Source organism: Aethalodelphis obliquidens, unplaced genomic scaffold (genome assembly GCF_003676395.1).
Source record: "Aethalodelphis obliquidens isolate GAN/ISIS:26980383/991018 unplaced genomic scaffold, ASM367639v1 scaffold14, whole genome shotgun sequence".
Classification (NCBI taxonomy): Eukaryota; Metazoa; Chordata; class Mammalia; order Artiodactyla; family Delphinidae; genus Aethalodelphis; species Aethalodelphis obliquidens.
In genome coordinates this window covers 29,310,581-29,336,807 of record NW_020837958.1, presented here as the reverse complement: position 1 = coordinate 29,336,807, position 26,227 = coordinate 29,310,581, and the positions used below count along the sequence as shown (strand labels likewise).

At 35.5% G+C, this 26,227-nt stretch overlaps 1 protein-coding gene across 1 annotated transcript in view; it reads right to left on the bottom strand.

Moving 5' to 3' along the window:
* Positions 1 to 26,227, bottom strand: part of SOX6 (SRY-box transcription factor 6) — a 620,818-nt gene that overhangs the window by 123,612 nt on the left and 470,979 nt on the right. Inside the window, exon 9 of the mRNA XM_027115294.1 lies at positions 15,026 to 15,146. Within this exon, the coding sequence (XP_026971095.1) occupies positions 15,026 to 15,146 (121 nt within the window). The remainder of the gene's footprint in view (positions 1 to 15,025; positions 15,147 to 26,227) is intronic.

Here is a 26,227-nt window from a genome sequence, read left to right as displayed (position 1 = left end):
TGGAGTAATGTTCAAAATATCTGATCTTGTTTTTCCCCTTCCATGAGGTTGATTTTGGTTTGCAGTGCTACATGAGCTTTTTAAAAAAGATAACTAGGCCAAATTATTTTTTATGGTAAATGACTGCCGCTTTATGCTTAAATAATTCTACTGATCCTCTTGATATTTAAACTAAATTATCTGAAGAAAGAATATCCTAATCTAAGTCAAACAGTATTTCTTTGGTTGACATCTTATCAGGTTAAAAAAATCACAAAACGATGCTGAATTAATGATGCTTCAAAAATAGAGAAAAAAAAATCACCATTCCAACCATCAACATGGGCTGCCTCTCAGAACATTTTAGAGCTGTTCTTTCTTTAAATATCATGCATTATTCATACTAACTCTAAACCATAACCCTCCTCCCTGTAAGTTTAATACCAGTTGTTTTATTTGTACTAAAACATTTTTCATGTCAAACATATTTAAAAAAATCAAACTCTAAAAGAATTCCCTGGGGCACTCCTTTTTTCATAGCTGTCATGCTTCTATGCTATGAAATAGCTGATTTTTTTTTTTAATAGTTTTTGGCTTGCCAGTTAATTTATTACCATCTCTACCACACCCTGTAGTACTCTCCAGCTCACCTGCTGGCTACAAACAGCTTTCTTTCCACTGCTGACAAGCATATTTTTAAAATGTTTTTAACCTTTCTGCTGGTTTGAATCTGTATATCTGAATATAATCTTTGGAAAGCTATGTCTCCAGAACATATTGTATCAATACCAAAAGTAAAAATGAATACATTAGAGCAACTGAGTATATCACAGGGAATGATCAGAAGAGAGAGAAAAAGGAAAAGGCCAGAGAGGGAGAAGGTAAGGGTGAAGAAGAGGGGGGTTAAAAGTAGAAGAGAAGATTTAAGAGGGAGAGGGATTTAGAGTACTGTGAAGTTTAATTCTTTTAAAAAGTTACAAGCTTTCCCCCCCTCCCCCTCGCCTTTAATTGTCTCTGTGTAAGAGTCGATCAAGAAAAAGTTCTCAGTGGCTGACTTGGCAAGGAATCAGTCAACATGTTGTAGCAATATTTTTCAAATTTGTCTCTGGATTTGAAATGCTTGCGTGAGGACCCATTCTCTTTAAATCTGTACAAAAGAAGATGAAGCCTGTTGAAACAGGTTGGTTTTAGGCACTACTGTAATCTGGCCCTTGCTACCTCTAGTATAAGTAGACAACCTCCAAATGCCAATTTGGGAAATAATGCCCATTACATAAATCCATCTTTCCAGGCTTCTAGGTTTTCCAACTGATTATTTTTATCTGGAGCTTACAGAGCAAATATGAAACAGGAGTTACAGCCTATAGGACATTTGCCTGACATTAGTTTCACTTGCCACAATAACCAACATTGCTTTGGGATCAAAGCAGCTCCACAGCAAGAGTCCCTGAATGACAGGAAGTATATTTTCTAATTTTCAGGGAAACCGAAAGGAAGCCGAAACTTATTAAGACTTAAACACAGGAAAAGGAGGAGCTTGTATCATGAACCTAGGACCCATTAGACTCAGACTACCTCCTGCAAGAATACTCCTAGTTTGTGTAATTCGGATACAAACTTCACTTTTATTAAAAAGTCAAAAATCCCATGGGTAAAATTCTGTCCATTTACTTTGATTCCTCAGAAAGACGAGGGACTGGGATGGTTGCAGTCTTCTGAGATACTAACTTCAGATATTAACCTATTTAGAGAGTTTGGGAGGAGTAGAGAAGAAAAATACGTTAAACTAGGAGACAGGACTCAAAGATTCTTCAGTTACTGGCTCAAAGTCTCATACCTTATTTTCCACCCTCCAAAACAGAAGAAAGATATACTACACATCCCTCATCTCACAGATCATTGTCTGGTGGTATCACAGGATGATGGTAAGGTATATGAGTTGCCAGATAACTCATAGATACACCCCACTTTTATGAGCTATTATCATTTTTGCTACAATATGGAAATATTTCAATTACAGCCAACAGTATAGACTTGGACATGCCACATTGCATCTTGCCTGGATGAATGTATTCAGAATAGCAAAATATTATAACTTCTCTGTATTCTGAGGGAATGCCATAATCAATCTGAATTTATCTTTGTGAGACAGCGCACTGCAGCAAAAGTTAGTAGGCAATGAGTGACACATTTAGAATCTTAAAAAGAAAACAAAATCTTTAATTTGTTCTGAGAACAATTGGAGAAAAAAATTGCCATGGATCATAGTATATATTGCTGAGATCACCATGCTCTTATTTCTCCTGCTAAATTTCTCCTCTATTCATCAAAGAATAGACCAATGATGAGAAGAGTCTTGATCTCAAGACTTTTTCTAAGAGCATCTGCATTGTTTTTCATACCTTTAAAGAAGCTAAGAATCAAGGATCAATCTTAATTTCTTTACTTATTTCATAGATGCATCCAAACTCTTGGCTAATCATATGAAAATCATGGGATTTGTCACAATAGCAATTAAATAAGTGAGTATGGACAAAATGATATACATGTATCCCCATTACAAGAAATTAACTTAAAATAACAACTTAAAGTTCATGACTTAGTAACTCACCAATGATATAGCCTCCATATATGAAGAAGGGCACAGTTAAAATAATCTCAATCGCCATAAAACTAGGTTAGTTTATACAGGTGAGCATATATAGTTCCTTCTTGGACCTCACCACTCTTATTTAAAAAGGGGAGTACTAACCTGAAGAACCTCAGAAATGCTTTGATTTCAAGTAGATGGATTTAATTAATAAAGTATTCCAGCAATAGTCGTATATGCCTCTGTTTTAAATAGTCAAGAAGAGCTAGAAATGGCTAGCTTCACAAGATGTCATCTAGATAATCCCATACATATAAATCACATTTTTTATATACACACACTCACAAAAGCTAGACTTTTCTTCATATCTTATACACTTAGATCATGCCTGCAAGAGTATAAAATGTCAAATATTCAGAATTTCAGTCTGAATTCTACCTCCACTAATTTCTAGATGTGAAAGTTTGGAAAGAGTTAATTTACTTATTTGACTTTTAGTTTCTTTTTTTCTTTTAACAAAATATAGATAATGCCACTTATATCTTAGAGTTGTTATAAAAATTAAATGAGAATATATATGTATATTCATATACATGTATACATATACATTTATATATATAGATATCAGCAAATAAATGGTGCTCAATAAATGCTAACTGAAACAAAGGAATTAAAAAGAAGTATTAGGTAGCAACTGTACATCAGCAAATTAGACAATCTAGAAGAAATGGACAAATTCCTTGAAACATACAAATTATGTAAACTGTCTCAAGGAGAAATAGATAATATAAACAAACCCATAACAAGAGATTGAATCAGTAATCAAAAACCTCCCAATAAAGAAAATTCCTGGACTGAATTTTTGGCTTCACCAATAAAGTCTACTGAATATTTAATAAAAATTAACACTAATCCTTACAAAATCTTCAAAAATATTGAAGAGGAAACACTTCCTAACTCTGAGGTAATGAGGCCAGTGTAAACTTGATAATAAAGCCAGATAAAGACATCACAGGAAAAGAAAATTATAGACCAATATTCTGTATGAATATTAAAATCCTCAACAAAATATTAGCATATTGAATCCAACAGCATATCAAAAGGATTATTCACCATGACAAAGTAGGATTTATCCCAGGAATGCAAGGGTGGTTCAACATTAAAAATAAAAAATCAATGCAATACATAACATTAATAGAACAATGGGGGAAAGACCCACATGATCATCTCAATTGATGCAGAAAAGGCATTTGACAAAATCCAACAACTTTTCATGATAAAAATTCTCAGAAAAAACTAGGAATAGAGGGAAAGTTCATCAACATGATAAAAGACTGAAAGCTTTTCTACTAAGATCGGGGACAATTATACCCACTTTCACTGTTGCTATACAACACCGTCCTAGAAGTTCTAGTTAGTACTAGAAAGAAAGAAAGAAAGAAAGAAGAGAGAGAGGGAGGAAGGGAGGGAAGGAGGGAGGGAGGGGATTAGGAAGGAAGGGAGGAAGGGAGAAAGAAAGAGGCAAACAGGTAAAACTAGGTAAACAGGTAAAAATAGGTAAAACTATGTCTATTTGCATATGAAGTGGTCCTATATGTAGAAAATTCCAAAGAATTCATAAGAAAGCTACAAGAGCTAATAAATAAATCCAGCAGTTTCAGGGTAGAAGATTAACACACAAAAATCAACTGTGTTTCTATATACTAGCAATGAACAATCCAAAAGGAAGTTAAGAAAGCAATTCTACTTACAATAGCATCTAAAAGAATCAAATACTTAGGAATAAACTTAACTAAAGCGGCAAAGACTTGTACACTGAAAAACTATAAAACATTTCTGAAAGAAATTTTTAAAGATCTAAATAAATAGAAAGGCATCCATGTTCATAGACAGGAAGACTTCACATTGTTAAGATCAACAAAGCAATCTACAGACTCAGTGAAATCTCTACCAAAATTCCAACCATCTTTTTTTACAGAAATGGAAACCAATCCTCAAATTTATATGGAAGTGCATGGGGCCCCAATAGCCCAAACAATTTTGAAAAAGACAAATAAAGTTGGAAGACTCATACTTTCTGATTTCAAAATTTACTACAAAGTTAGAGTAATTAAAACAGTATGATACTGGCATAAGAACAGATATATAGACTAATGAAACAGAATAGAGAGCCCAGAAATAAACCCTTACATATAGTTAATTGATTTTTTACAAGGGTACCAAGACCATTCATTGGGGAAAAGACATCTTTTCAACAAATGGTGCTGGAAAAACTGATATCCACATGCAAAAGAATGAAGTTGGACCCTTAATTTATACCATATATAAAAATTAACTGGAATGGATCAAAGACCTAAACTTAAGTACTAAAACTATAAAACTCTTAGAAGAAAACATAGGAGTAAATCTTTGGATTTGGCAATGATTTCATGGATATGACAGCAAAAGCACAGGCAACAAAAGAAAAAATAGATAAATCAGACTTCATCAAAATGAAACAATTTTGTGCATCAAAGGATACTATCAAGTAAGTGAAAAGATGACCTACAAAATGAGAAAAAAAACTTGCAAATCATATATTTGATACAGGATTAATATCTAGAATATATAAGAACTCCTGAAACTCAATAAAGACAAAACAAACAACCCAATTCAAAAATAGGCAATGTACTTAGACATTTCCAAGGAAGATATACAAATTTCCAATAGGCACGTGAAAAGGTGCTCAAAATCATTAATCATCAGGGAAATGAAAAACAAAACCACAGTGAGATACCACTTCGCATCTACTAGGATGGCTATAATTTTTTTTAAAAAATGGAAAATAACAAGTATTGGTTAGGATATAAAGAAATTGCAACACTCTTGCATTACTGGTGGGAATGTAAAAGGTGCAGCCCGTATAGAAATCAGTTTGATGGTATCTCAAAGGGCTAAACATAGAACTACCATATGATACAACAATTCCATTCCTACGTGTATATCTAAAAGAACTGCAAGCAGGGACACAAACAGGTATTTGTATACCAATGTTCACAGCAGCATTATTCACAATAGCCAAAATGTGGAAACAACAGAAATATCCATCAACAGATGAATGGATAAACAAACAAATATATAGACGTAGACATATATATACAATGGGATATTATTCAGCCATAAAAAAGAATGGACTTTTGATACATACTACAATATGGATGGACCTTGAAAACATTATGCTTAGTGAAATAAGCCAGATGCAGAGGGACAAATATTGTATGATTCCATTTATATGAAGTACCTAGAATAGGCAAATTCATATAGAAAAATAGTAAAATAGAGGTTACCAGGGATGCAGGGTAGGAGGATAGAGAGAGTTATTGTTTAATGGCCACAGAGTTTTTGTTGGAGATGATTGAAAGTTTGTGGTATAGATATCAGTAATGGTTACAAAAAACTGCAAATGTATTAATATCACTGAGTTGTACATTGAAAAATGGTTAAAATAATAAATATTATTTTATGTATATTTTACCACAATTTTTTTCTTAAAGAAACAGCAGGTATACTAGTAAAATTGCTTTTGGTCATCAGGCAGAGAGATAATATATCTCAGTCAAAAGCTCGGTTTTGGGACCACATTTCTAATGGATAAGAATGCAGTTTAATGTAGTTAAATTTACTTAGTTTCATGGACAGACTTTATCCCCAAACATAGTGTTTTAGAATTTTCAAATAACTTTCATACATTTTAACAAATTTAATCTTCACACCCATGCTAAGCAGCGGACAACTCATGACATATTTTTTTTAGATGACAAAAATGAAAGGCTCAGCAAGGTTAAGTGATATGTTCAAGTAAGAATTAAATAAAATAATGTAAAATATTTAACACAGTGTTTGGCACAAAGTAATTATTCAATAAACTTTAGCTGTTATCATATTATAAATAGTAAGTAAGTGTAGGAGTCATGAGCAGGCAGACATCCTACTTCTAGGATCTCCTGGGAAACTTTAAGGGTGCTACTCCAGCAGCAATCATTTTAAAAATCCCAACTACACGAAGTCCATGGGTCAGCTGCATCATCCCTGGCACACAAAGGATGCTATCCAGTGTTTTTATTTTACAGTCAATTCAATCACTCTGATATACACATTGGCAGCTATGAAAGAGGCTTAATCTTTTAGTTTTCTCAGTCATAGGTACTCAATTGTATTCATCTCACCCTGGATTGCTGTATCTCTCAGCATCATGATGTGAAAGAGCAAAGCAACCAAACTTCTCTGGTTTATGTTATGGGCCCTGGTAAGTTCCTTTTTAGAAAGATGTCTCTAATTAGAGAACCAGTTTTTTTTTTTTTAAATAGGTGGGGTTTAATTAGGGATTACAACTCAATAAAAGAATTTCAGCAGAGATTATTTTGATAGATGTTCCCCTGAAACTGTACAATCCCCATCAGCAACATGCCTTCTCAGCAACTCACCGGAGTGGGAGAGCTTGCTTGGTGTTCACTACCCATGGGGCCCTGAAATGTCCAGAATAATGGGTCAAATTATCTGAAGAGGAGAAGGTTGATAGCCCTAAATATATTTGTTTAGAATGTACTAATATGGATTCAGAAACAGTCAACTTTAACAGGAAACATCAGCCCAAGGTGGTCCTTGCTTTCTGGAAATGAAGATAATTATTCAATCAGTTGAAGGCACAAACGCTATGGAATTGTTTCAGGTTATGGGAAGGTGAAAAAAGAGCAAAAAGAGAGCCATTTATTTTGTAATTCATTAAAAACCAATGTAGCACTTATTCTTCTTCTTGCTTAGGGGATCAAACTATAAAGTTACACCACCATTTCAAGGCTTTTATATGTGACAACACTACTCCTCTAAAATTTCAGTCATTGTCTCACAAGTGAAATTATAGCTATAGCTCAGTTTGGGGCAAAAAAGTTTTCCTTGTCCAGACACCAGTCAAACAGTATTCTCCTTTCCCAGTTTCTGTGAATGACAAGAACACTGCATAGACTGTCTCCTAAGTATGGAATGTCTCTCCCAGAAGCATATGAACATATAATTTTAATCCTTTTAAAGTATAATTTTTATATACAATAAAACCTGAATTAGCCAAAGTATTTAAGAATTTAGAGTTCTGGTTAATTCAATTCTCTGACATAACTTAGGGGTCGCCATATAATAACTTTTTTACCAGGCTTGCTTGTGATTAAAAATCATCGTACATGTCCAAATCCACTGTCCTGCCCTAAACAACAGGTTTTAGCCAACATAATCAAATCCAGCTTTGCTACCCCAAGACACTACTCTATGCTTCACAGATACTGTTCAGCAGGGGTAACTCACTACTGCACAATATTGCCTCAATGTCTAGATTCTCCTTACTTACATACTGCAATCTCAGTGATACTGTGTGAGAAGACATTTTATAAAATGGTCCAAACTCACTGACTATATAACAATATCTTCCCCCATAAAAAACAGTATTATTCCCCCAGACCAAACAAATGAAGAGGAAATAGGCAGTCGACCTGAAAAAGAATTCAAAATAATGAAAGTAAAGATGATCCAAAATCTTGGAAATAGAATGGAGAAAATACAAGAAACGTTTAACAAAGAACTAGAAGAACTAAAGAGAAAACAAACAATGATGAACAACACAATAAACGAAATTAAAAATTCTCTAGAAGGAATCAATAGTAGAATAACTGAGGCAGAAGAACGGATAGGTGACCTGGAAGATAAAATAATGGAAATAACTACCACAGAGAAGAATAAGGAAAAAAAAATGAAAACAATTGAGGACAGTCTCAGAGACCTCTGGGACAACATTAACTACACCAACATTCGAATTATAGGGGTCCCTGAAGAAGAAGAGAAAAAAAAAGGGACTGAGAAAATATTTGAAGACATCATAGTTGGAAACGTCCCTAATATGGGAAAAAAAATAGTCAATCAAGTCCAGGAAGCACAGAGAGTCCCATACAGGATAAATCCAAGGAGAAACACACCAAGACACATATTAATCAAACTATCAAAAATTAAATACAAAGAAAAAATGTTAAAAGCGGCAAGGGAAAAGCAACAAATAACATACAAGGGAATCCCCATAAGGTTACCAGCTGATCTTTCAGCAGAAACTCTGCAAGCCAGAAGGGAGTGGCAGGACATATTTAAAGTGATGAAAGGGGAAAACCTACAACCAAGGTTACTCTACCCAGCAAGGATCGCATTCAGATTCAACTCAACAGAGAAATTAAAACCTTTGCAGACAAGGAAAAGCTAAGAGAATTCAGCACCACCAAACCAGCTTTACAACAAATGCTAAAGGAACTTCTCTAGAGAAGCAGGAAACACAAGAGAAGGAAAAGACCTACAATGACAAACCCCAAACAGTTAAGAACATGGTAATAGGAACATACATATCGATAATTACCTTAAATGTAAATGGATTAAACACTCCAACCAAAAGACATAGACTGGCTGAATGGCTACAAAAACAAGACCCATATATATGCTGTCTACAAGAGACCCACTTCAGACCTAGGGACACATACAGACTGAAAGTGAGGGAATGGAAAAAGATATTCCATGCAAGTGGAAATCAAAAGAAAGCTGGAGTAGCCATTCTCATATCAGACAAAATAGACTTTAAAAAAAGACTATTACAAGAGACAAAGAAGGACACTACATAATGATAGAGGGATCAATCCAAGAAGAAGATAAAACAGTTGTAAATATTTATGCACCCAATATAGGAGCACCTCAGTACATAAGGAAAATGCTAAAAGCCATAAAAGGGGAAATTGACAGTAACACAATCATAGTAGGGGACTTTAACACCCCACTTTCACCAATTGACAGATCATCCAAAATGAAAATAAATAAGGAAACACAAGCTTTAAATGACACATTAAACAAGATGTACTTAATTGATATTTACAGGACATTCCATTCAAAAACAACAGAATACACTCTCTTCTCAAGTGCTCATGGAACATTCTCCAGGATAGATCATATCTTGCGTCACAAATCAAGTCTCAATAAATTTAAGAAAACTGAAATCATATTAAGTATCTTTTTCAACCACAGCACTATGACACTAGATATCAATTACAGGAAAAAACTGTAAAAAATACAAACATATGGAGGCTAAACAATACACCAGTTAATAACCAAGAGACCACTGAAGAAATCAAAGAGGAAATCAAAAATTACCTAGAAACAAATGACAATGAAAACACGATGACCCAAAACCTATGGGATGCAGAAAAACCAGTTCTAAGAGTGAAGTTTATAACAATACAATCCTACCTTAAGAAACAGGAAACATCTCAAATAAACAACATAACCTTGCACCTAAAGCAATTAGAGGAAGAAGAACAAAAAACCCCCAAAGTTAGCAGAAGGAAAGAAATCATAAAGATCAGATCAGAAATAAATAAAAGAGAAATGAAGGAAACAACAGCAAAGATCAATAAAACTAAAAGCTGGTTCTTTGAGAAGATTAACAAAATTGATAAAGCATTAGCCAGACTCATCAAGAAAAAAAGGAAGAAGACTCAAATCAACAGAATAAGAAATGAAAAAGGAGAAGTAACAACTGACACTGTAGATATACAAAAGATCATGAGAGATTACTACAAGCAACTATATGCCAATAAAATGGACAATCTGGAAGAAATGGACAAATTCTTAGAAAAGCACAACCTTCCGAGACTGAAGCAGGAAGAAATAGAAAATATAAACAGACCCATCACAAGCACTGAAATTGAGACTGTGATTAAAAATCTTCCAACAAACAAAAGCCCAGGACCAGATGGCTTCACAGGCGAATTCTATCAAACATTTAGAAAAGAGCTAACACCTATCCTTCTCAAACTCTTCCATAATATAGCAGAGGGAGGAACACTCCCAAACTCATTCTACGAGACCACCAGCACCCTGATACCAAAACCAGACAAAGATCTAACCAAAAAGGAAACTACAGGCCAGTATCACTGATGAACATGGATGGAAAAATCCTCAACAAAATATTAGCAAACAGAATCCAACAGCACAATAAAATGATCATACACCACGATTAAGTGGGGTTTACCCCAGGAATGCAAGGATTCTTCAATATACGCAAATCAATCAATGTGATAAACCATATTAACAAATTGAAGGAGAAAAACCTTACGATCATCTCAATAGATGCAGAAAAAGCTTTTGACAAAATTCAACACGCATTTATGATAAAAACCCTCCAGAAAGTAGGCATGGAGGGAACTTACCTCAACATAATAAAGGCCGTATATGACAAACCCACAGCCAACATCATTATCAATGGTGAAAAACTGAATCCATTTCACTAAGATCAGGAACAAGACAAGGTTGCCTACTCTCACAACTATTATTCAACATAGTCATGAAAGTTTTAGCCCCAGCAATAAGAGAAGATAAAGAAATAAAAGGAATCCAAATCAGAAAAGAAGTAATACTGTCATTATTTGCAGATGGCATGATACTATATATAGAGAATCCTGAAGATGCTACCAGAAAACTACTAGAGCTAAGCAATGAATTTGGTAAAGTAGCAGGATACAAAATTAATGCTCAGAAATCTCTTGCAGTCCTATACACTAACAATAAAAAATCTGAAAGAGAAATTAAGGAAACACTCCCATTTACCACTGCAACAAGAAGAATAAAATACCTAGGAAGAAACCTACCTAAGGAGACAAAAGACCTGTATGCAGAAAAGTATAAGACACTGGTGAAAGAAATTAAAGATGATACAAACAGATGGAGAAATATACCATGTTCTTGGATTGGAAGAATCAACATTGTGAAAATGACTATACTACCCAAAGCCATCTACAGATTCAATGCAATCCCTAACAAACTACCAATGGCATTTTTCACAGAACTAGAACAAAAAAATTCACAATTTGAATGGAAACACAAAAGACCCCGAATAGCCAAAGCAATCTTGAGAAAGAAAAACGGAGCTGGAGGAATCAGGCTCCCTGACTTCAGACCATACTACAAAGCTACAATAATCAAGACAGTATGGTACTGGCACAAAAACAGAAATATAGATCAATGGAACAGGATAGAAAGCCTAGAGATAAACCCAGGCACATATGGTAAACTTACCTTTGAAAAAGGAGGCAAGAGTACACAATGGAGAAAAGACAGCCTCTTCAATAAGTGGTGCTGGGAAAACTGGACAGCTACATGTAAAAGAATGAAATTAGAACACTCCCTAACACTATACACAAAAATAAACTCAGAATGGATTAAAGACCTAAATGTAAGACCTGACACTATAAATCTCTTAGAGGAAAACATAGGCAGAATACTCTATGACATAAATCACAGAGTAATGGAAATAAAAACAAAACTAAACAAATGGGACCTAATGAAACTTAAAAGCTTTTGCACAGCAAAGGAAGTCATAAACAAGACAAAAAGACAACCTTAGAATGGGATAAAATATTTGCAAACAAAGCAACGGACAAAGGATTAATCTCCAAAATATACAAACAGCTCACGCAGCTCAATATCAAAAAAAACAAACAACCCAATCCAAAACTGAGCAGAAGACCTAAATAGACATTCCTCCAAAGAAGGTATACACGTTGCCAACAAACACATGAAAGGATGCTCAACATCACTAATCATTAGAGAAATGTAAATCAAAAACTACAACGAGGTATCACCTCAAACCAGTCAGAATGGCCATCATCAAAAAATCTACAAACAGGGCTTCCCTGGCGGCGCAGTGGTTGAGAGTCCGCCTGCCGATGCAGGGGACACAGGTTCATGCCCCGGTCCGGGAGGATCTCACATGCCGCGGAGCGGCTGGGCCCGTGAGCCATGGCCGCTGAGCCTGCGCATCTGGAGCTTGTGCTCTGCAACGGGAGAGGCCACAACAGTGAGAGGCCTGCGTACCGCAAAAAAAAAAAAAAAAAATCTACAGACGATAAATGCTGGAGAGGGTGTGGAGAAAAGGCAACCCTCTTGCACTGTTGGTGGGAATGTAAACTGATACAGCCACTATGCAGAACAAAATGGAAGTTCTTAAAAAACTAAAAATAGAACTACCATACGACCCAGCAATCCCAGTACTGGACATGTACCCCGACAAAACCATAATTCAAAAAGAGTCATGTACCACAATATTCACTGCAGCTCTATTTACAATAGCCAGGACATGGATGCAACCTAAGTGTCCCTCGACAGATGAATGGATAAAAAAGATGTGTCACATATATACAATGGAATATTACTCAGCCTTTAAAAGAAACGAAATTGAGTTATTTGTAGTGAGCTGGATGGACCTAGAGTCTGTCATACAGAGTGAAGTAAGTCTGAAAGAGAAAAACAAATACTGTATGCTAACACATATATATGGAATCTAAAAAAAAAAAGGTTCTGAAGAACCTACGGGCAGGACAGGAATAAAGACGTAGACGTAGAGAATGGACTTGAGGGCACAGGGAGGGCGAAGGGTAAGCTGGGATGAAGTGAGAGGGTGGCATGGAAATATATATACACCACCAAATGTAAAATAGATAGCTAGTGGAAAGCAGCCGCATTAGCACAGGGAGATCAGCTCGGTGTTTTGTGTCCACCTAGAGGGGTGGGATATGGAGGTGGGAGGGAGACGCAAGAGGGAGGAGATATGGGGATATATGTATATGTATAGCTGACTCACTTTGTTATACATCAGAAACTAACATACCATTGTAAAGTAATTATATTGCAATACAGATGTTAGAAAACAAGAAAACAGTATTAGCGTCTTAACAAAGTTACATAACATGTCAATTATGTTGATATCTGTGTCTAGAAGAAAATAAGGCCCATAACCTGATTTTGAAATATGGAGAATTTTAAATTTAAAAACATGGAAATTAAATAGTTTCCACATACAGTTCATTTAAAAGGATTCCAAAACTGGTGTAGGGATAACAACTCAGATTCAGGTTAAACCAGTAAACTTAGTTTACACCAACATTCTGAAGGAAGTCAAGGTGAAGAAAGTTTAAAACTACTTATAGAGATCAGAGAAGAAGTGAACCACTGCACTGACAGAAAGATATTCTCTGACCAAATATTATCCTGTCCTTAATATGGATACTAATTTCACAGAATATAACTTGCTCTAAAAATTCTGCTCTAGAAAAATCAACTTTTAACTTTGAGTAACACAATTTTCTTTCACTGTGGTATCCAAAAACCGTTGTTACTCCTAGTTTTGACTGCTTTATAGCTGAGGAATTTTGAAAGTCAGTCCTTAAATTAGCCAATAGCTTAAGATCTCTATTCTTTGAATAATTTGGGTTGTGACACAGACATCTCTCCTTTCCTCACAAGGAAGGGGGTTTTCTACCAAAAGCATAAGAGTAATTGATGGCAAAAAATAGATGTTAAACCCCACTAGGTTTGTTTTTATGCTATTTAGTAACATTCCTTACAGAGAATTTTAGTAAAGTGATTTATACTTTATTATTGCTTTAAGCATATTAAAATACCTTTGTTCACTTTATAAACCCATACACAAAGAAACCGCTGCAGTCAGATTTGTTGCACTCAGACTGGGTGGTTAATATAATCAGGTTAATATGTTAAAAAGAACTTGACACAGAAATTATTAATGAGTAGAACAAGGTCACTACTTCTGAGCTGAGGTCAGTTACAAAGAATGCACAAATGAAATTCAGGTTGACTTTTTATTTACTTGACTATCTTCTTACATTGGATTCCTTTGGCAACATATCTTTAAACATTTAAAGCCCTGTTTACAAGGATGCTCTGAAAGAAGCTTCAAACCATTATGCCCCTAATTGAATTCCCCAGGAGTCCAGTAAACTCAGAGGAATAAAGAAAAATCATAACATTTGCTAAATCATCTCAAAACATACTTCACTGCAAGGTTATGTGTCCTGTTTTTTGCGGTTCAAAGATGAATAAGAAAATACAACTGACTGCTTCATTATTTAGGCTAAAATCAAAAAGAATTTTACCTATTAGTAGCAAGCTAATTAAATCAGTCTAGTTTTAACTCTTCTTCCAAGAGAAATCAGACAACAAACAATAATAGCATTTTATACTGTATGCGACCACTCTCCTAGAGTATAAAAGCTCTCAGGAGGAGCAAAGTATCTTTAAGCAAAGACAATTATTCACAGTAAAGGTATGAGAGAGAGCTGACAAAAATTTGTAGTCCTGAGGGAAAGTAGCATTTTATCTGTGAATTCAGAACAAACTCAAGTGGAAGAAGAGAAAGTAAAAGTTTTTAGCAACCAATTCGTTTATTAACATGCCCCCTTCACAATTCTAATTTTACTTTAAAATAGCTTTTATGATCTTTTTATTCATAGTTCCTTCATATGCTTCTGTGCTTGTTGTGATTACTAAGCAAAAACATATGGATCTTAGCATTCCCAAAAGAATGTGAAATCCCTTTCTACTTACCTGGTTTGTATGTTATTCCAGGGGGGAAGAGGAATCCCTGTTGGGCAGCAGCAGCTGCTGCCAGGGTCCGCTGGTCATGTGGAAAAATTGGGATCATGAGCGGAGGCATGTGACCCTGAACCTGCTAAACAGAAGAGAGCCTATGATCAGACAGAGAGCAAATGTATGCCAAGGAGTATTTGTTTTTCACCCATGGTGGTGTGCTGGTACCCAAACAGCCACCCACTTTTAACCTCATTCCAAATCTGCTCCCTGAGAAAAATTCAGGCTAAATTCACCAAATCCCTTTCAGATTCCACTGGTACACCAAGGACATAACCTCATTGTGAATTTGCCTCATCCCTGCTTCCACTAAATTATAGTTACTGGTTATCTTTTATCTTGACTTTTTTTCCTTTTATTTTCTTTCTTTTTTTAAAACAAAGAACTAGAAGAAATGTTTTCTTCTGTCACCTTACAATGTTGAAAGGTTTTGCCCTTTCACCTGCTTTGCATTCTGTACTTTATTTTGAAAATAGTACTTAGTATCTTTGGTCAGAAAGTGATGTCTAATTTTTATATATTCCAAAAGCTGCAGCTCCCCAGTTTAGGCATCTTATTTCAAAGCCTCGCTGCATTATGTTAAACATATAGCTCTTCAGATTTAAGGCTACTACATCTTGGCTCCCAATTAAACTAATATTCTTTGCCATCCACACCTCGATGTAACATATAAATTGCTTGTCTGGCTAAGCAGTTTTACAGCTTTATGCACTACCATGTAGCTGAGTAATTATGGAGTTGTATTCAGAGAGCACTTCATAATAAATCCTACTATATCAAATTTCATTTGACCTCCATAAATGTATCAAAGAGCACAAAAATGCAAAACAGAAAATCTTCACTCTATATCAGCATTTGTATTCCATATAAAGAAAATAAGAACTATGACAGAATCATGTCTGTGAAAATCACATTTTAATTTCCTAGCTCCCTCCCTTACTCTATGCATGCTGCCCTGATTCCAATAGCACCACAGGAAGGTTCTGTGCTGGCTTTTAGGGCATGATTTTATAAATTAAACTATAGGACTTTTGTTATTTAAAGATCAAAACTAGGATGTACTAAGAGAAATGATCTTTAAGTTCAAACTGGGTCTTTGCCCTCCTTACTAGTATAAAAGATCTGCATTATATCCTGTTTAAGATACAAACCTTTCCCAGTAATTCTACCAACCCCAAACTCTTCCCCCATTTAAATTCCTAAATCTTCTCTTTAGGCAAAATTCCATATACTGGCTGATGACCCTGTTTAAATAGCACCAACTTGCCTTGTCCTGTCCCTGTTCCCTCCACAGCCAGGGACATATTGCAAAAATGTTCCTGTGTAGGTCTAAGAGGTTTCATTTACCAACAGTTTCTCTCTAGGGAAAGCCCTAAGATGTGGGTTAATAAAGGGCAAGCAAAAAATAAACACTTTACAGTATTTTTCAGAATTCATTTCTCAGGAAAATCAACTTATAATAAAAAGGTCTTTGTGCAATTACTACCTTGCCAGTGGGGCGTGAAAGAAACTGGCTTTGGGCAGCTATTTCTTCCATTTTAGCTGAGGTAAGCCCAAGTTTTGTACATTAGAGTACCAACTTATCCTGCTTAAACTGGAGCTGATCCCCTAGCGCCCAGGTCTCGCCTTTAACCCTGAAGAAAAGCACTAGGTTTGCTGTTCAACTCCAGCTTGTTGTGACCTGATGCAAACCTGAGATGTCAAAGATGACAGCGCTGTTCTATGTCAGAAAATTAAAAAATGATATTTTTGTGGGTGACTATTGTGCAGTGCAAGAGTATATCAAAGGAAATCACTTCATTTACTTCTAGAAATATAGTCCTAGCATGTACCCAGAACACAGCACAGATGCTTCACATTCTAAAGAAAGGAAACAAGAAACTGAGGAGTCTAGGTATCAAATTTATTTATTCTTTCCTTCTTTCATTTAACAAACATTTATTAAGTTATCATTATGTGTGGATCTTGAAAAGTAGCTGGAAAAATGGGGGCTATTTTGCTTGGGAGAGAGAAGATATATGCTTATGTTCAAATATTTGAAAGAATTATGTATGGAAGAAGAACCAGATGAAGTCTGAGCAGTTACAAAGGGCAGATCTAGGCTCAAAAGAAAGAGATTTTAGGGAAGTTGAATGCAAAGAATTTTCTAATAATGAGCTATTCAATAATCACTGTGATTAAAGAGGTCGTGTGTGCCATTTCCCAAGAGGTGGTCAAGTAAAGGCTGTATACTCATCTGTTAGAGATGCTTTAAAGGATATGCATAACTAAAACCCTGATTAGGTAATGACCTATAGTGCTTTTTCAACTTTATAATTCTATGATTGTTTAAAAATCAACATTAGGAAGATAATGGCATATAGTCATTCCTTTACTCATTCATTCAGCACATATTTTTATTCAGAATCTACTATGCCTACAAAGGCTTTGTTGTCAAACGAATCTGAGCTTAAATCTGTACACTGCCATTTCTATGGCTGTGTGATCTTGAGCAGTTACTTAGCCTTCCTGAGTCTATTTCCTCATGTAAAAACCAAAGCTAATGATGCTACCTTACATGGTTGTTGTGAGGATTCAATAAACAAGAAAAGTAATGCTTGTGGCACAGTGACTGGCATATAATAGGCACTAAGTAAATGTTAGATCCTTGCTTTTCTCTTATTTTTGCAATTCAGTACTATTTTGCAATTCAGTTTGCAATTCAGTACTAGAAAATTATCAAATTACTGATAAAACAAGAAACAGTGGATCTTAACCCATAACTCTACGTCAAAAAAAGAAAACATGAGCCAAATAAATAATTCAGTTTGGCAGGCAGAGGCTTGTTTGTTCTTAGCAGACCCATGCCTCACAGAGCATTATTCCATCCCAAATATCCAGAAAACCAAGAAAAAGAAGGTGGGATTAAAAAGCTCATTTGAAGATGTAATTTGGGATCTTTAGCGTTATTCATTAAACAGCATGTTCGAATGAAAACATAATTTTATTTTTACATCGGTGCCCAAGCTCTTCAGATCTTAAGACAACATAAAGGGATCAATGGCAATTAGGCATCACACCTTAATTATTGAAACTTGGTGTCTGAAGATATTTCCTTTGTAATTAGCAACGCACATGAGATAATTAAGTAGGCCACCTAAGGTCATTTTTTTTTTAAACTTTTTATTTTATGTTGGAGTATAGCTGATTAACAATGTTGTGATAGTTTCAGGTGCACAGCAAAGCGACTCAGCCATGCATATACATGTATCCATTCTCCCCCAGACTCCCCTCCCATCCAGGCCGCCACATAACATTGCGCAGAGTTCCCTGTGCTATATAGTAGGTCCTAAGGTCATTTTTAATGCCAAAGAGCTGCAGGTGCTTCATATTAACAAAAGCTGTAAGAATTTAGGGAAGCTCTTTTCTGTCCATCACCCTCTACAAGGTAGGATATTTTAGAAAGTTTCAATGCTAACTATTAGGTAAGACGCAGTTTCAACAAACTGAGGGACAAAGTAAATAAGGAGGGGGACAGAAGGCATTGTGAAAGCAATGATAATGATGGAATCACAGAGTTGACATGGAGCTTAGAGTTTATCTAACCTAGTAGTTCTCGAAGTGTGGTACCTGACCAGCAGCATCTAACTTCAAAAAGCAAACTATCAGACTCCACCCCAGACCTATGAATCAGAAACTCTGGAGGTTGGGTCCAACAGTCCAAAATTTAGACTAAAATTTAATCCAGAGAAGTGATTCTCAAACTTCTATGGACTTCAGAATCAACCAGAGGGCTTATTAAAACAAAAATTGTTCAATCCCACACTCAGAGTCCCTGAATCAGTAGATCTGAGGGGGAAACCTGAGAGTGTACTGTTCTAACAAGTTCCCAGGTGAAGCTCGTTAGTGCTGTTGGTCTGGCGACCATTCTCTGAGAATCACTAATCCAATTCAAACCTCACAATTTACACATAGGGAACCAGGCGGCTTAGAGAAGGTAAGGCTCTCACTGTCATAGGCAGTGTGGAGGTCACACTGCCTATAACAGAGCTGGATCTAGAATCCAGAACTGCTAACCACCCTGTCCAGTGCTTTTTCCATTATATCACATGGACTTCATTGATAGAAAAGAGAGAAATCATGTGTGTACACTCTTTGTATAGAGAAAATCTGGGGGGCTGCAACTGAAAATAATTTTATATTTCAGAGGTGTGTCTCTGGAGGTGACTGGGAGTATAGATATTATGTTGTTCAGTTTTAGTCTGTTCCTTCTCTCTTATTTTATACCCAGAATATTTGATCTCGAATCTATTGTCATTAATTCCAGTTAATTCATTAGCAATAATCATTTAGCTCCAAATGATAAAGTTGCCCTTAACTCATTTTAAGTAAAATAATAATATGAAAACTCAAAATGCCCTTTATTAAATACAAGCCAAAGTATCCGGTAGCCATTTAGAACATAGGCTGAGAGATGATGAAAAGCTCCTCTTTTATCTCTAATTACAGAAATCATCATCGTCATCATCATCATCACAGCAACTAATATGTTACAGTATTTCCTATATGTCAAGCACTGGGAAGTGATTCACATGCTCTATCTCATTTAATTCTCAAAACTTTGTGAGGTACCTACTGTTATTATCCTCATTTATTTAATGACAAAGACAAAACCACGAGAGGTTAGGTAACTTAGTCAATTAAAAAGTGGTAGAGCCAAGATTCAAGGGCAGGTATGTCAGGCTCAAAGTCTATACTTTTAAGTACTATATTATATTAATCATAAAGTCATCTTTTGCTAAACAGACCTAAATGAGATAAGGAATATAATTCTTTGTGATAACAATTATTTGATTGAAAGTTTTATAAATATAATTGTAAATTTACATGTGGCTGTAACAAATAATACAGAAAGATCCCATGTTCGCTTAACTCAGTTTCCCCCAATGGTAACATCTTGAAAAATTATAGAACAATATTACAACCAGGGCACTGACATTGATACAATCCAAAAATCTTATTCAGATTTCACCAGTGGGATACCATTTAAAAGAAATTATGTGTCTTAAAAACTAGCAAGGGGGCTTCCCTGGTGGCGCAGTGGTTGAGAGTCCACCTGCTGATGCAGGGGACACGGGTTCGTGCCCGGGTCCGGGAAGATCCCACATGCTGCGGAGCGGCTGGGCCCGTGAGTCATGGCCGCTGGGCCTGCGCGTCCGGAGACTGTGCTCCACAACGGGAGAGGCCACAACAGTAAGAGGCCTGCGTACCGCAAAAAAAAAAAAGAAAAAAAAAAAAAACTAGCAAGGGTAATGAAGGTCTATGAATACTTACGACTGCTATCTTTCATACAAAGCTCACCAGTATGACCCAGTGCAAATAATGTGAGTGGAAATCATGAATTAAAGCAACAATTTCTCCTTTCATAGCTTGCCATTTATTTTACTTACTGGAATATTGGTTGAAGGTGGGACAAAAATGGAAAGCAAGGGCAAGGTGTGGGGGAGAGGTAAGGAAAGAGGGCTTGGTGGCCACACGAGAATCACATAAATATCCAAAATATTTTTCTTCTATGGAAGTTGTGAATTAAGTTTACTGCACTGCATGTCAGTGCCTAAGGCAGATAAAGAATTTTGAAAATACAGAAAAGCCCCACCCTGCTCTGAAGAATGTAAGCCTGCCTTTCCTCTTCCTTCCCATCATCCTATTTTCCCATTTGGTGACGTGCCAGGAAAGGCAGTCACATTGTAAACAGCAACCTTCAAAAATATTTTACTGAAGAATAAGAAATAATAGAATTCCCCTCACTCCATCAAAGAGTGACCAGTCTCCACATGTCTTTTCCAGGAAGTTATCAAAATTTCAAATAGCATCTTTTTTTCTTGAAAGTGTAGTTTTCCCTTAGCCCAAATTCAGAGATTCTTTAATTATCCCATAAGTAAAAGTAAAACTGATTTTGTTAATATAAAGAGTAAAACAATATGACCAAAAATAATCTCTGAGCATGAAACTGCATTATTTTTATTGCTTTGGAAGTTAGCACTAACTGGGTATGTAAGTTGAATGACTAATGAGAAACCAGGAACCCCATCATAGGTGAAGCCTAGTCAGTGCATCAGGAAAGAAACAAACTGTATCCCCTAAAGCACAACTGTCCATTAATTCTAAACTTCCACAATCCCAGACCAAAGCATTTCCCTTCTGCAGAGGGTAGGGAACACATTCTTGATCAAATAGGCTACATGCCCAGAAATTTTAATTGCTACGGTGTTCCTCACATCTTTCAGACAATCAAGACAGCAGCAGATGCATGTGAAACACTTAGGTTCTGACTCTTCCTATTCATAAAACAGCATTGTTGCATCAACACTTATGCCCTTTGTTTTCTCTGTGCTAAGTTGTTGATGATGCCATTTTTTGCCATCTGCCCCAGAGCTTCATTAAAGATACATGAATGGGCTAACTGGCCTGATATCTTGTGAGGAACAGGTGCTATTGTTTGTCCCTGAAGACTTGCACTAAAGATATGACTCAGAATACTTGAGAAAGAGCATCTGCAGCAGTCAGTCAGAGGGCAACTTGGCAGAGACCTGGCTACGTGCTAATATGCAGAGTGACACTCGGGGGCTCATTTTCTTTCACGAGGATTATTTAACTTTTCCTAGTGATAGGAAATAAGTATTTATTGAAAATCATGAACATATTAATGTCTATTACTAAGTTAAACACAGTGAGCAAGTGAAGATCTTTTTAATGCCTTATTTCTAGAAAATCATTCCTCATGTGATTTAATTGGATAAAGCTTCTTTAATCTGTTGGAAGGAATGTTTCCAACATTTGTAAATCATGACAGAGGGAGGGAAAGACAGAGACAGAAAATACAGAGAGAGGAAGAGCCATCAGAGAGGGAGAGGCAGGGCATACAAACAGAAAGAGGCGGGTGTAGGGGTGTGGGTGGAATTTCCTTAAAGGCCCTATTCTTTATTGCAAAGAATAGCTGAGTCATTTGCATAACGTGTTACCATTATAAAAGCTGCAGTGTCTAGAGTGAAAGAAATAAAGTCCCCAGAACCTTACATGAAAAGCCTTCACGGTCATGGAGGTATCTTCTTACTGCCAAAAAATGCATGCCAGATCTCAGTTAATTCTGGAGAGTTAGGAGGGAAAAGGTCTCATTTGATAGGATAAATTAGTGCTTTAACACAAACCTTTTAGTTTCAAAACTTTTTTTTTTTTTGGTCGAAAATGTTAAGACTCTGCTTTGCCCTGACTTAAAAAGCAAAATAATGCAGTGGTCAAAATTTTGAACTTCTCTTGGTTGACCATAGTTTGAAGTATACTAAGGAACTTTGTATACAGCCTACCTGACTATTCTCTAATTGTTTCGATTCATTAATCATCTCTCACCAAGTAAACTGAGTGTCCTGAATGGCTTGTGACATTTATATTTCTATACACCCCATTGTTCTTATCACAGGGCTAAGAATATAGTAGGCATTTCGTGTCAACTAATCAACGTGAGAACCATCAAGGACTTAAGAACTGGTTTTCTGAGCACTAATTTCCATAGGGTAGTATTATTGTTAATACAACTGCAAAAAGTATAGAGCTGTAGTTGTTCTCATTAAAGAAGAGAATTCAAGAATGACTTTTAAATAAATCTTGATAGCACTTTGTCTGCTTTTCATTTGTCTTATTTAGCAAATCTCTGGCTGCTATAGCTAATGGAGGATTGCAAATCCTTGCTTGTAGGGAATCCAGCTAGCTCTAGCAGGAGAATAATCACACTGAAATTTTATCAGGAGCAATTCTGGGACACAAATTTTCTGAGTATTTAAGAACACAGAGTCCAATTTTCCCAGATATTTTCCACCAACATCCAATGGATAATTATTGTACAAATAATGTAAGAAAAAGATCCTGTAGCTAGTGGGAAGCAGCCGCACAGCACAGGGAGATCAGTTCTGTGCTTTGTGACCACCTAGAGGGGTGGGATAGGGAGGGGATATGGGGATATATATATATATGTATAGCTGATTCACTTTGTGATACAGCAGAAACTAACACACCATTATAAAGCAATTATACTCCAATAAAGATGTTAAAAAAAACTGCTGTTTTGTTTGTTTTTGTTTGTTTGTTGAAGACAAGATGTTTTCTCTGTCTCAAACTCCCACAAGGATAATATACAAAACACTTTGTTACCATTGTTAACGTTCATCTTTAATATAATTCAGTTTCTTCCTAGAATTTTGTATATTGCTGCCACCACTCTTTTCAAAATCTTCACTAAAGGGCTAGGAAAAACCCTGAAAAGGTAGAACAAACTCAAGATATTGCAGTTTAAAGGCATCCTTTTTAAAAACTCAGGCTTTAGTCTTTCAAAGTCATATGTTTTAGTTTGAACATTAATGAAGAACTAACTTTATGTTTGTAATATGTATTTTTCTGTATGTATATTACACTTAAATGAAAAGTTAATTTTAAGAAAAATGGAAAATAGCTTCAGTAGTTTACTTGTCTTTACTAATTTACACTATTAAATATATCTAATAAAATATCTAAAATATTCATAGGAAAAATGGAGACGATACGTATTGTCACTAGCTTCACTATGTCCCCACCCTCACTACCAAGAGTAACACATGGAAGCAAAGCAACTCCTTTTTTAGGTTGGTCTTTCAGATAGCTATTTCAAATCCACTTCACAGTCTAGTACTTTCCAGCTCCCTTCCTTGGTTACGCAGGAGAGAAATGATCATTGAGAGTAGGAGTACAATGGCTCCATTTATCAGGTCAATAGCACATTTAAAAAATCTCCTTTAGGTATATATTCAGAGAGAAATGTTAATGGCCCTGAAAGGGCCAGTCCTGTCCTTTGTGTTAACACCTTTTTATATTCTCAGCATACTGTATACACTCCGTTCTATTTGTATTTTCTAAAATGGACAAATATCTCATTAATCCACCAGGATCATCAGTAGTCAAACGTCACTACTTTATCTCTCATTCATTTGTACATGTTCTGCTTAAATATTGAATTTTCAAAGAAAAGAACATGGATTTAGTACTAATGTAATCATGATTCCTAGCATCTCTTACTTGTCTCCTTACTCCTTGAAATAAAGAGCTCCACACATACAAAATGACCTCTTAGGCCTCTAAGAGGCATGCTACTCTGTAAGGGAAGTCAGTAGTGCCTGTCTTCATTCAACTATTCAACAGCCTTTCACTGAGCACCTAGCACAATCTGCCCGGTACTATGCTGGGCACTAGGAATAAAAAGATGCCTAAGAGAAGTCCATAGCTTTGTTTTATCAGGTAGCAGTGTTACATTTGTCTTCACTTACATAGTAGTAGAAATCATCCAGTTTGTCAGCTTACTTTGGAATAGGGTCAACAGAGAAAGGAAAGATTTGCTTAAAAAGGAAAATAAATTACAACAAAAATTCCATTACGTATCTTTCCATAGTCTTCCTATAGTCTAAAACCAAGAAAAATTTTGAGAGTATTTATGAGGACAAAAGTTGGATTACTTCATAAAATGGATGACAAATGTTAATTAAATGTGTTTAAATTATCTTACTATGCTTTAAGAAACTCTCACCAGGAGGGAAGTAGTAGGTCCTGGCCATAAAGAAATTAATAAAACATGTTATGCAAAAGTAAAATTTATGGTTCATTTGGAATTAGATATGTACCACCTTTTCAATCCATACAAATGCATAATCTTGTCAATTAAATATTATTGTTAAGGTCTAGTAGTATGTTAAAATCACTTTAAAGTGCAACTAAGGAAAATTCGTGTGTGTTTATTACTCCTTAAGGATCTATTAGTGGGTATTTTATTCAGATTCGTGCTGTAAAATCTGCATAAACTCAGCATATTGTTATCCCCATGTGTGCATTTGTTTGGTTAAAGCAGAACAGCAAATCTCAATTTTTGCAACTTCTGAAAAAGTCAAGAGAACTAAAACAGTCTTAATTTTAATCAGATACAAACAGTTATCACTACAGAAGTGAAGAGTTGACTATTATGCAAATAGTCTCAGTTAGTCGTCACCAGGCCATCACAGAAGACTGAGCTAGTCAATTATTTTAGGTATTTCCAAAGACTAGTGAAGATGAATGTTTCTTATTCCACCCTGTCTTATTTCCACAGAAGTATGAAACATATTAGAGACTAATGATTGTTTTTCTCAGATGGAAACCCCATTAAATACACAATGATCAAAGTGTTTTGCCAAGATGGAAATTAATTTTTTTTAATTCTGCATAAATGCCACATAAATATAGTAACATTTGTGAAGAATGTGGCATTCCTTTGTTTCTAACAACCAAATTCAGATATAAAGCTTTCACAAACTTTTGACCTGTAATGAAGGCAATCTGGCTTTTACCCCTGAAGTATTTTACACAGCCTTATTCTGTTACCAATGACCAGAGTTCAATTATTAAATTCCTCCTCCAGAAATGCAGGTTTACCTCTTAAACTACAGGTTTTGTTAAAATTATGCACAAGCAACTTAAAGGCAGGGACTTTGTATCTTAGTAAAAATCCCTCTCTTGCACAGAGTAGGGACTCAACAAATATTTGTAACATAAATGCATTAAAGAACTTTCATTGTTATTTTAAAACTAAGCTACAATAATTTTGATAATTTTTACATCTTCTGAATCAATTTGAAGTCCTGTTATCATTTGAAATCCTCAAATCGAGGCAATAGAAATATACCTCTGCTTCAAACATACTTCATTACAGCCATCTTTTCTTTTGGCACGCCAGTCTGACTTTGAAGTCCACTAGTTGGTAAGAAAATATAAAAATTGATTTTGTTCATTTATTTGAAGATATTTTTAATGACTGAGCTCTCCTAGTATATCTGTTAAAATTCTTCTATAGTATAATTTAGAGATGCCTCTAAGCTTCTTTAATAATTTCATCATCATCAGTTATAATCCTGAACCGACGGAAATAAGCTGTTCTCATCAGAAGAGCCAGAAATACAGTTTTCCAAAATAATTTTTAAAATGTTTGTTTTATCACAGTGGGCTGGTTATGCAATATAGAATGAATGACAGAAAAACATTTAAGCATCACCTATCGTGCAGAGAAGAAACAGTTTCTTTCTTAAGCTAGAAGGGCTAAGAAACATAAACTCTGAACAGAACATAAATAAG